Source organism: Callospermophilus lateralis, chromosome 6 (genome assembly GCF_048772815.1).
Source record: "Callospermophilus lateralis isolate mCalLat2 chromosome 6, mCalLat2.hap1, whole genome shotgun sequence".
NCBI lineage: Eukaryota > Metazoa > Chordata > Mammalia > Rodentia > Sciuridae > Callospermophilus > Callospermophilus lateralis.
The window spans coordinates 3,044,166-3,056,601 of NC_135310.1; the positions used below are offsets into that span (position 1 = coordinate 3,044,166).

Genomic DNA, 12,436 nt, shown 5'->3' on the forward strand with positions numbered 1-12,436 from the left:
CTTTGGCAAGTACTACGTACAGGTGCTCCTCTCAGCCAAAAAGTGGGCAGTGTCTCAGGGCTTGCAGACGGCATAGGGCAGGCCTGCAGGCTGAAGTGGAGGCACATGTGAGAGGCCGGTTCTGCGGGCTCTGGGCAGAAGCCACCTTCCTTCCACAGCAACAGCGCCCAAGTGCCTCTGGTCTCCAAAGCTGGGGACATCTCTTTGGTGCAAGCAGGTCTTCAGATTCCTGCACCAGGAGGTGTTGTTTCTGTATAGTCTGAAGATTGTTTTCTCTCTTGGCATTTGGTTTTGTTTGTCTGGTTTCAAGAGCCCCTTCCCTCCTGGTTCTTCAGGACCAAGTATATTTGCTGTCATTTCTGTCCTTGCCAGAGGACACCCAGGCAGAGCCTGGAGGGATGGGAGGATCTCTTTCCCTCCAGAGCTCTGAATCAACCATCCTTGAGGAGCTCTGAAACAGCACTCTGCATCAATTCTTGCATTTGATAAGTTATGTTTCGCACCTGCTCCTCCCTGGGGTGTTTGCTGCACCGTGAGGCCGTGGTCCAGGAGCAGTGTGAGCAGCAGTCAGAAGAGAAAGGTTGTGACCCTGGAGGAGCTGGGGAAAGAGAGAAGGCGTGTGCCCAGCGAAGACCCCAGGTGTGGAGATGTGGTGGAGTTTTCACAGGCCCACGTGCTCTTGGTATCTTGGTAGCCATGTAGGCCTTGCTGTGATGGGATGGACAAGCCCTCCAGCTCTGCTGTCCTGTCCCTCCCTCACATAGTGGCCCCAGTCACACACCCGTGCTTTGGAAAGTTGACAAGAAAGCGTTTTACATGTTCTTGACTGGATGTGCCTGTGCGGGGGTCAGCAGCTCAGATAACTGATGGCCACAGAGCAGTCCCATGTGCAAAGACTGTTCCCTCTGCAGGGCGTACACTCAGGAGTGACAGGAGAGAATAGTCCCTGGCTGCTGGGCTTCTGCCTGGGGACTCTATCCAGGCACTCGCCTCAGATCCAGCTGAGAAAACATAAGGGTATTCATTTTACTCTCTGCAATCTGAAGTGGCCCAAAACTGCCACAAGATCTTTTTAAGCCAACACCTGTCAGCCACCAGCTGTCCCATGGACAATGCCTGGTGGAGCAGAATGTGGGTCACCAATGGGCCTATGTGCCTTTCCAGATGCCTTTGGCACCCAGCACACTAGCGCCTGCCCAGAAGGCTGCCTTCCAACCCTTAGCGGGGCTTGACTGGTAAGTGAAGAGTCGCAGTTGACCACAGACTAGGAACTCTTGGAAGGCATGGTGGACTCCGGCAGATAAGAGCTGAGCTTATTTTCCCCTGGGGCTGAAGCAGTGCTGAGAACACAGGATTAGGAGCAACCCAAAAGAAGCCGCGTAAAAGGTGATCGGGCCACACAAACCCACGGTGGCTCTGAGCCCGTGGACAGCAGCTCTTGGATGGGCGGAGAATGATGCTCCTGCTCCTCCAGACGCACCTTTCCTCAGGGAGAAGGACCTCTGTCATTAGCTTCTGTTCCCAGAACAGGGCCAGGGCCCTCAGGGCGGCTACTTAGCCTGTGTTTTTGCAATTACTCTTATCATTATTGTTATTAATTGATCATTAATTATTACTATAAGTGACTTGTGCTTGTGCTGCTCCGTTTACATTTCCAAACCCTTCCAAGCACATCACCAGCTTTATTCTGTAAGCTAGGAGGGAAACAGGCTGGAGCAGGGAGCAGTGCCCCAGGTTCTCGGTGAGCAGCAGCGTGTTACTTGGTGCCCTTGGCTGCTGGGTGGGGGCTCCAGGCCTCTGTGCCTTGCTGTCAGCAGTGCGCAAGAGAGGGCTCAGGCCGGGTCCTGCAGCACAAGGCCTCAGCCACACGTCTCCACATGGCTGCTGCTGCTGCCAGCAGAACAATGTTATGCATTTGTCCCTGAGGGCCACTCTTCCAGGGACCAACAAGGACTCCACGCAGTGAGTCATCCCCTGTGGTTCTGCAGTCTGTAAATCCACTTTGCTTACAGCTGGGTAAACCTGGCAGCCCAGCCATGCCCTGCACACCACTGCCACATCAGCCCCACTACGGAAGCCAGTGAGGCTCTGCTGTTGTCCCTCCCTGAGGCCACCACTCTGCACTTCATCTGCTTGCATATCTGTGATGTGCCCTCTGCCTTATTGGAACACGTTAATTTTGAAATGCTAGAGCCAAAATTGTGCACAGAGCAGATGTCAGGGTCTGGGGCCCAATGAGATCCAGTCTCCTGACCATTAGCCAGTTACCATTTCTATGTTACTCCCTCTGCCCTTTTCCTGCTTATCTGAGGGCCCTTTAGGTAGTGGATCTTTAATGCACCTATTTAGTTTCCTCTCATATACTCACAGGATGCAGAATCCACCTCAACGCACGGCCAGATCTGTGTCCCCATGATGCCCTGGGACAGAGAAGAGTATTTAAATGGTGCCTGGTGAATTGGACCATGACACCCCATTTTCTTTCCACAGGGTGGGCATGAGTTGTTCCAGAGTCCTGGGCAAGGGTCTGGGTCTGTGTGACGAATGTAGGACCTCGTCAAGCTCAAGGTCTAGGGCATGCTGGAGCCACTCCTCTGCAGGCCGGGCATGTGCCCAGCAGCTTGCATCAGGGGCAGAGGCAAGATCGCTGTCCCTAAAACCTCAAGCCCTCCCCAGGTGTGGAATCTGGGAAAGAAAGAGCATGTAGAGGACTAACACATTAGCACCTTCCAGAATGTTTATGCAGCAACAGGAAGAAATTGAGCCACCGTTATATTGCAGCAAGCTCCCAGGAAGCCACCAAAGGGCAGCGTGACCTGCTCCACGTAGCCCCTGGCCTTTGCAAGGCTTGCTACCTGCAGAGACCAAGCTGAAACTATGGCACCAACAGGGGATGAAGGGTGTGCTGGCGCCCAGTGGTCACAATGTGTTCACAGACACGGTCAGCCCATGGATATGGCGGGGTTCTGCTGTACCAAGGATGCCCCATCCTTGGGCAAGTGACCAGCTGCTCACACCTGCCTGTGGCTGGGCGGGTCAGGATCTCCACTGAACAGTGGTGCACAGCAGAGGTTTGGAGAGAGCAGGGGGAGCAGGAGCCCCCTGTACAGGCTGCCCTGTGGATACCAGCATGTTCACCTAGCCTGCAAGGTCTACAAGGCCACCTGGTTCTGTGATCTGATCCACGCAGTGGGACTTGCTGGTGGCTTCCAGCACTGGGCTTTAAAGGGTGCGGAGGGAAGAGAAAGTTGTTGGCACAAGATGGGACAAAGCCCAGGACAAGCTTTGCCAAATGCCATGGCACAGGGGCCTGGTGGAGGTGACCAGGCCAGCCAATTTACCCCTGAATGATGATCCCAACCCACAGGAGGCTCTGTGCACACCCTTGCTGGGGTAGCAACCTGCTAATGACTGATCCTTTTTCCTCCTGGAAAAAGGAGGAAAAGACTGGGACCCCCTTGTGTGAAGCCCCTGAGCCGCCCATGGTCACAGGCTGCCTGGTGGGAGGTACCAGCCTCAGGTGTGGTAGGTAAGGAGTCTGGTGAGTCAGGCTGGCTGCACAAAGAACGGTGCATTCTTGGGCAGCCCGAATTCACTGGGCTTCCATTTCCTTGTGAAGTTGATGTTTTGTCCCCTGCTCCTGTCAAAGGAGGAGTGAGGGACACACAGCCACCTTTGTCCACGTCAGCGATCTCTGCAGGGAGGACAAGCTGGCTGGACAGTCACACTGTTGATGGACAGGCCACAGGGAATGTCATGGCAGAAGATGTGTCTCCGGAAGGGCCAGGAATTCCCAGCGAGGAGGGGGAACTTGACTTGGGGTTGGCAGGGTTCTTGGCATTTGTGATGGGAAAGAAATTCAGCGTGCACTGAAGCCATGGGCCGAAGTTTACTTAGGGAGGTAGATTCATGCTCAAGGGAATGTGAGAGCAATCTCAAGAGAGGTGCCTCTGGTCAAGCAGGGAGCACACGCTTAGGGAGTGGGCGCCCACTAGAGGAGACAGAAGCCTGTTGGTGGGAAGTCGGTTGGTAGCACAGGTGACAAAGGCCATGTGGCCTCACTGGGCAGTGGATTTCACAGAGTTCCTACAGAGCTGCAGGCAGGGCTCTGAGGTGGCTCTGATGTCACCCATGCAGGCAGGCATTTGTGTCATCTTATAGGGTTTTACGTGGAGATGAAAATCCTGTGGCCAAAAAGAAGTTGGGAAACTGCTACCCCACAATGAAGAACACTCAGCAAATCCCGAGCCCCACAGCTCAGCCTTGGCCTTCTGAATATTTATTTTTATGCATAGGCAGTTGTTCCATGTGTACCGTGCTGTGTGTGATCCCTGGGATAGGACACCCTGACAATCTACGTCTTATGTGGGCTCCAGCAGGGCGTGTGCAGAGCAGCTCCCAGGTGTAGGCGAGGGCTCTCAGGTGGCCTCTCCCACAGCCGCGGCCTTGCTTTCCTTGCAGAAGCTGTACCGGAAGGAGATCAAGCCACCCTTCAAACCGGCAGTGGGCAGGCCCGAGGACACCTTCCACTTCGACCCCGAGTTCACCACACGGACGCCCACAGGTGGGTGCCACGGCCGTTTTTCCAGTGCAGGATTCTCTTCTGACCCCACAGGACAGAGAACCAAGAGCCAGGGGTTCCCGTGTCAAGGATCCTCCTGTCATCCTTTTCTGTTTCCTGGGCTTAGTGGCCAAGGTCTAAGTGACAGAACCAATGTTCTGCTCTTCCAGGTAGCATGCACTCTGAAGATCATCAGGCCGTTCAGTAGACCCCGCTGCTTGCTCTGGGTTGCCAGGCCAGTGACCACCCCTCAGGCAGGAGGGACAGATCTCTCATCTAGCTGGAGTGTTCTGTGGGAAGAGGGAGGCTGTCAGTTAAATCTATGGGTTTGTGAATGACATTAATTATTCATGTAAAAACAGGCCTGTTTAAAAAGTTGTGTCACTGCTACATCTTGGCATAACAAGGCACACATAGATCTAGTTTTGTGTTGTGTCTGTTGGCTGCCTTTAGGAGTTGTCATTCTGGGAGGATGGCCTAGTGTGTGTTTGGTAGCTGTGGTGACTGTCTTGGTGTGCTCTGACTGTTAGGACACCACTGCACACGTCTTCAACAGCAGCTGGTGACTGTCCATTCTGGAGGCTGGCTGTCAAGTTCCAGGAGCACCTCTCTCCCTGGCTTGTGGATGACCACCTCACAGTCTCCTCACGGCCCTTCCTCCATGTGTAGAGACAGCTTGTGAGCTCTGGTGTCCCTTTCTCTTAAGGACACCAGTCCTCTTGGGTCAAGATCTACCCTTGTGACATCATTAACCTTAACTGCCTCAGAGAGGCCCTTCTCCAAATGCAGACCTGAGGGTTGGGGCTTCTGTGCATGGATCTGGAGCTCCACGCGTGGCCCTGGGAGCCGTGGGCAGAAGCTCTGCAGAGTAGCTCCCAGCCCCTCTGCTAGTTGACCAGTGAGGCATGGGGGCTGATGAAGGGCTGCCGAGGTCACCGTACTGTCCCTGCCTGGGAACCCCACATTTCTATGGTGTTTAAAAGGTAATCATGAAAAAGAGATGATTAACTGCAAGTAACAAGTAGATAAAGCTGAATAGAGAATCCACTTAGCTCCCTCCGAGTGCAGGCTGCTAGTGAAATCCTGGCCTGTCCGCTGCCCAGGCTCAGAGCAGGTGTGAGACGTGTGGAGGGAGAGGACACTGGGCCTTCAGAGGATCTTCTCTTGGGCCTGGGGCCGTGGACTCAGGGCACCACAACAGGGAGGCATGGCCAGATGGCCTACTCTGCCTTACAACTCCACTGAGTCCCCAGGGCCACCCAAAGCTGTCATCAGTGACTGGCTGGAGAGACGGTGGCCCTTCGTTTTGGCTATGGTTCTTGCAGAATTTGATGAGGCTGCCGAGAAGGAGGAGCCTCCTGCATGTTGGGGTCAGCCCTTCTCATGGTGAATTTTTTAACCCAGAAGAGTATTACAGTTAGCTTCCAAGATGAGAAAGTTGGAGCAGGGTTTGGGGATTCCGTCCTGCCTCTGCCCACACATCACTGTTTTCTTCGCGTGGTTGACATGAAGGTGGAAGGACAGGCATGTGATTAGTCTGAGTGGGAGAAGACTTCTGTGGGTCTGCGCAGACTGCAGAGTCCTGCTCGGTAGGGTGGTGCTCAGAGGGGCAGTGCTGGGAAGGGCGGTGCTGCGTCCTGAGGCGCCTGTGGGTGGGAAAGACCATACTTGGGCCTCGGGGTAAGAGGATGCTGATGTGGTGACCTCTGAATTACTCTGCGTGTGCCTTTTGCATTACTCCTGAAGAATTTAAACTCCAGCACAGATGGCCAGTGTGGCCATAGCCTCATTAGCCCTTTATGCACTAAAGAATTCAATTTTATTTTCATATTGACCTAAGGAAAACATAATCACAGTGCATTCCAGCACTATCCAGAATTGGCTTTTTATTCCTCACAATTTCTAATTCTCCATTCAGTTCTACTTAAAGTTAATTTATCGTGCCACACCGTTTGCCCTTGAGGTGGCAGTAATCGATGCTGAAGATTTTTAAGAGAAGCATAAACATCACTCTTGTTTCTGTAAAAGGGTGGAGTTTTCTAAGCAGGTAAGCTGAGTGCTCGCTGTGTGCAAGAACTGCCGTGGTTCGGGAAAAGCTTTGGGTCCTACTCTGGACGTACTGGGGTGTTTCTCCCAGTAGCCTCAGGCTTATGAACTAAGGTGAGTCTGGTTTGTTCCGCATCTCACGTCAGCTGCCCATGGTCATGTGCTGACTGGTGGGAGATGCCAGTCAAGGGCTGAAAAACCATCAAATGTGCCACTGATCAGAAAACACTCCCCGAGGCTGTTTGTATCTATAATTTTTAATTTCTTTTATCTAGCTTGTATGTTTGCTCTTTAAGTACTGTGCTGAGATTCAACGTCTTTACATGATATAAAGCATCTGTCTGTCCACACCAATCAGTGTCAACTCTTTATGCTAGGACCACCCTGAACTTCAGCAGACTGACTGCTCTTAGCCTTTGCTGCCTGTCCTGTACTGTGCAGAAAAGAAAAGTGACCAACTTAGGGACAGCACTGTACTTCATGCCACTGGATTAGAAGTGGTTGCTCACCTGATGCAGATTTCCCCTTCAGTGATGAAAGTGCACCTGCAAGTTAATGTGACTACACACACATACATACACACACACACACACACACACACACACACACACACACACATTCTCTCACTATAAAACAGACCCCTGATCTATGCCCAGCCCCTACCCTTGTGCAGCTCTGACAAATTCCCATTGACTGGCATCTCCCACCAGTCTGCACATGACCTTGGGCGGCTGACATGAGATGGGGAACAAACTAGACTGACCTTAGTTCAGAGAAGCCTGAGGCTACTGGGAGAGAAACCCCCAGCGCGTCCAGAGTAGGACCAAAAGGAGGTTCAGGTTCTTGAAGCTAATGCTAATGTGCCTCTGAGGTTTGAAGGTCACTTACCCTATGGTGCATCCATTTGTCGAGCCACTTTTTTCTGGTAGAGATTTAGTGCAGCACAAGGGAACTTGGGTGACTTTGAAAAGAAGCAGACCTCAAAGTCAGAATTCTGTGACTGTCAAAGAAAGAGAAAACCCACAGCACACTGACAGGATAGGAGCCCATCCCTCTGGAGGGCCCCGTGCCCTTGGGAGGCCGCTGGTCTACAGGGGGAGTCGCTGTCTGCGCTCTGCACAGGGCACAGAGCTTCAGCCCTGAAAACTCAACAGCCATGCCATGTCTTTAGGCGAGTTCCCCTAGTCTAGCACCTGGAGAGCTCATTTCCAAAAAGTCAGCCCTGGTCGCTTAATTTGGGAGTCACGTGAGCCTCCGTCTATCTGGGGCGATTGTGAAGAGGTAGGAGTCAAGAGCTAAGACCTGGTCTGGCTCCCTCTGGTCCACATCGCTGAGACCGTCCACTTTTTTTTTCCTAATGATGGATGTGGAGTGAGGCCAGCCTCAGCAGCCATGCTTTGGAACAAATCCTGCAGAGCTTAGCAAAAGCAGACACAGGAAACAGCCCTCTCACACTCCTGCTTTGCAGAGGCCAGAGCAACTCTGTCCGATGTCCTTGAAGGGCCATGTCACCTGACCCACAGGAGCAGAGCGCTGGGACTACGACAGGGGCTGGTTCTGCGGCTGCATCCCTGCAGGGGCACCTGTGGCCTGGCCGCCCTGTCCCCGACAGTCCTACCTGGGGTTGTTGGCAGTGTTGTCTCAGCCCGCGTGGGCAGAGGGGAGGGTCATGGTGCATACTTAGTTGAGCAGGTGCATCAGCTGTGACCTTGGCGTTTTTATTCTAGACATGGTTGTTGTCATTTTAAAGTCAAACCTTGGCACTTCCCAGACTAAATAGCTTCCTGGGCTCCAGGCTTCTCAGACCTCTGTGCACAGATGACACACGTACATGTACACTGTCCCTTCTTCCCAAGCTCACTGCTCTCGTGAACCTGAACTCTGCTGTTGTTCACCCACAGACTCTCCTGGTGTGCCCCCAAGTGCCAACGCTCACCATCTGTTTAGAGGATTCAGTTTTGTGGCCTCCAGCCTGGGTCCGGAGCCCTCCCAGCAGGACCTCCACAAGGCTCCAGTTCACCCGATTGTGCAGGTAGCTCCATCCTCCCTGGGGGGTCAGGCATGGAGGACACTCAGCTGATGCCTGGCTCTGGCAACCCCTGCAGACTCAGCCAGCCTGGGGTGCTGGAGGACCTTGGTTACCTTGGATGCTGAGTGCTCAGGGGAGGTGGTGTTGGGCACCTCGTGTCCCCCACATTTCCGTTGTTACTGAGCGTGACCATGATGATCCCCATGGAGACCAAGCTGTTGCTTTTGTTTCTGTCTCACTTACATCTTCCAGAACAATGCCACAGTGGGTGTATGCCGGGGGGCCTCAGGTCAGGTTTGGGCACCCTCGCCCTGCGGAGCCCAGAAAGCAGTGTGATCTTGAGCTGCCAGCTCAAGCAGGAAATGGGCCTTTCCCACTCCTGCCTTTCTGTGGGCAGGGCAGCTTTGACCAGCTGTCCTTGCAAGGGCAGAGGACGTCACCTGCCCCACAGGGGCAGAGTGGTACCATGTCTCTGAGAGGTCGGTGAAAGAGGACATTTTTATAAAGAATTTTCCAAAATATAACCATAACCCAGAATTCTAAAAAAGAATTAGAATTAACCTTATTTAGGAATTTGACTAATCAGGGAAGTGGATGGCTGGATCCCACAGTATTCTCTTCTGCCCTTATGGAGAGCAGTGGTGTATATGAGGTGGACACTGGATGTGACCATGTTGGGGCTGTATGTCTTGGATGAGAGTGTGCTGGTGGGGCTGCCTATGAGGTCAGAAGCAGGTGCCCTGAGACCCGGGCATCAGATTCCAGCTGTCACTCTGGACAGACGATGGAGCCCTATGCCCATATCTACAAGCACATCTTCCTTTTTGCTTCTGGATGCCCATTATCTCAGATCTTAAAGAGAAATGTCTGGTCAGTGGGCACAGAATAATCTGGTGTCCATGTGTTCAGTGTGGCCAAGGCACTGGGGAAGTTGGGATTTCGATCCAGAACCTTCACTACGTAGTTCCCATCTGGGCAGAGGCCTTTTTCTCCTGGGCCTCTTCCCTCCGGTTCTCCACCTGCACCCGCAGCTCTGGGTGCAGGAGGCTGCACGTGCCTTTGCACAGAAGTGCTGATGGCCCTCCCTTCTTGGCCTCTGCAGCAGTTACACGGGAACAACATCCACTTCACCGATGGCTACGATATCAAGGAGGACATTGGGGTGGGCTCCTACTCCGTGTGCAAGCGGTGTGTGCATAAAGCCACCGACGCAGAGTACGCTGTGAAGGTAAGGCGGGCACAGGGAAGAGCCTCCAGGGGCGGGGCGAGCTCAGGGGCAGGGCCTGGTGGGACCTCAGGAGCCTGGACAGTGTTCCCTGCTTGCAGTTTTAAGCTCCAATGTGCTGGAGTCCCAGTCACTTTGATGTGGGGTCAGCTATTAAAAACTTGTTTTGCAGATCATATTTTCAGTTATACGCAACATGTGGGAACTGACCAGTGTCAGTAGCTTTATGTATAATACAGGTCAAGAACAACTCCTTTAAGCACTCAGTATTTCAGGAAATAGAGTTGGGAAGAAAGGAAAGAGGGAAAGAGAGAGGAAGTGAGAAGGAAGGAAGATACAACCACCAAAACAATCCAAGAGACAAGGGAGACAGACAACATATTCACAACCCGCAAGCCGAGAGCTAGTGGGTTCACTCCAGACTGTCAAGAGAGCGCACAGTAGCAATTGCATGGCCTGTAATCCAACAGGTACCCTCTCCATAGTGACAAGAAGTCCCTGTAATTGTTGCTAGATTCAGTATTTGATCTTAGAATCCAAAATGCAGTTTTCGGTTTGGTAAAATGTGGATTAAAGCTAAAGCTTCCTGTTAAAGTCAGAACCACTATTTGCAAAAAGTGATTATAATTGTCTCTGTGAGATCTCAAGACTCATTAAAGCCCACCATTTCCCCTCAAGGCTCTTGAGGGACAAGGTCCAAGCCTTTGCCACCATGACCAGCACCATCCTGGCTCCTTACCACTCTGTCACTCCTGATACTGCCCAACTCTGCAAAGAGCATGTGGGTGAGACAGCCTACGGGTGCAGCAGGATTGGGATGGGAGTGACTTTGCCCACCCCGGTCCTGCCCTCACTCTGGACAGCCCTGACTGCCCCCTCTTGCCCACAGCTCCACTGCTGTCTTGTGAAAGCCGAGGTTTGGAGGCACTTACTCAGGGTAGCATGCCTATTCCCTGGGGACACCTGCTCCTTGCTTCTTAGCCCAGGAGAAAGACACCAGCCAGAACATCTCAGGAACTTGTGTCTTCTTGTCAAATGTATCTTTGATTTCCCACATAAATAGGAGACTTTGACCATGAGCAGCAGTTCATTACCCTGTGAGTCCAGCTGGTGGGCCTTGAGCACGTGGAGGAGAGTTTGCAGGGAGGAGTGTAGCATGATTGAAGTCCTGGGAAGCACCCCATGGCAGGAGAAAGAGCGCCCAGCCCTGGAGATCCTGCCAAGCACAGGCACTGGGCCCGGTGCACCTGGGGTCTGGATGCTGGCAGTCTCATCTTTCCTGCCCTCCACCTGACCATGGGGGCAGCTCGTGGGAGAACGGGGACAGGTGCCTGCCCAGGCACACATGCGTGCTGGCCCTGGAGACCTGGGTTCCACTGTAGTCAGGGGAATGTCATTTGTGCTTTGAAATGTGTTTCCCTTATGCTTGGTGAGCTTACGTGGGCTCAGAATTTTCTGTGTGGGTCATTTGTAATAGAAATTCAGATTGTGTCCCCGTGAGCTCAGCCATCCTAGGAACAGCTGCCCTTGACAGCAGGCACAGAGAAACAGCCCATTGTCACACTCTATAGCCCCGAGCAGTCAGCTGCCTTCTGTGCCCCTGCAGAGAAGCCCCCATTGTCTAGGGCAGTGGCGTGTTCTCGCCAACATTCCCACGTCCAGCTCTCATGCACAGGCTGTCTGAAGCCGGCTTTGTTAAAGGGCTATGACTGGGTCCCAGGACCATGTTGAGCCCGTCCCTGTGGAATCTGTGACAACCCTCCCTCCCCCCTCGCTCCCTAAGAGCAGCCAGGCACTGTGGCTCCTGCTGACCGTGGAGGCAGCAGTCAGGCCTCCCTGTTTCCCTTGTGCAAGTCCTGAACTCCCGGGACCACTTCAGCTGGTGGACATGAAGGGATCTCCCACATTCTTTCTGAGCCTCGGTGGGTCATAATCTGTCTGCAAGATGCTTAAATCAACCCAAGCAGGAAGGACCAAGATCATGGAGAAGCCTTGGGCTTCTGGGCAACATGAGCACAGGCCACTGTCCCAAGGATGCAGAGCTACTTCAGAAGTGTACTTGAGCTGCCCTGTGCAGTGGCAACAGTCTGCGCAGCTCAGGGCTCTCGGCCTCCTTCAGAGATGGCAGAGTTGGCCGTGTTGTGGCAACAGTGCCTCTTCGTCACCAAACTGCATTAGCAGATTTCAGGGGGCTGTTGTGTCTCATTTCAACATTCTCTAGGTAGAAAGTAATGGGAGTATTTTTAGCTTTTTCCACATCAGCTGACTGGCCGATGAGTAGCAGCATCTGCTCCTGAGGGAACGGCTTGGAGCACATTTCAGTGCATTTCCTGCTATCACACGGATGGAGGGACAGAGCAGGCAGACACCTGGCATGCGGCTTGGGCCTCCTTCAGCCAAAGTCCTGAGGCTCAGTCCCTTGAATTCACCACTCTCAGTAGCCACTGGAATGGGTCACAAATGCAGCTGTCCAAATCCTTCATGGCTCATGGATGACAAGGGACCTGCTTGTTGTGAAAGAACCCAGTCAGGCCGGACAGGGCGTCCTCCTCGTCTCACACAAAAGCAACTCAGA

The 12,436-nt window shown here is 53.1% G+C and overlaps 1 protein-coding gene across 2 annotated transcripts in view; it reads left to right on the forward strand.

The window, feature by feature from the left end:
* Positions 1-12,436, forward strand: part of Rps6ka2 (ribosomal protein S6 kinase A2) — a 201,963-nt gene that overhangs the window by 168,508 nt on the left and 21,019 nt on the right. For both annotated transcript variants that reach the window (XM_076858042.1, XM_076858041.1), the window contains exons 12-14: positions 4,462-4,564; positions 8,509-8,639; positions 9,739-9,864. In XM_076858042.1, the coding sequence (XP_076714157.1) occupies positions 4,462-4,564; positions 8,509-8,639; positions 9,739-9,864 (360 nt within the window). The remainder of the gene's footprint in view (positions 1-4,461; positions 4,565-8,508; positions 8,640-9,738; positions 9,865-12,436) is intronic.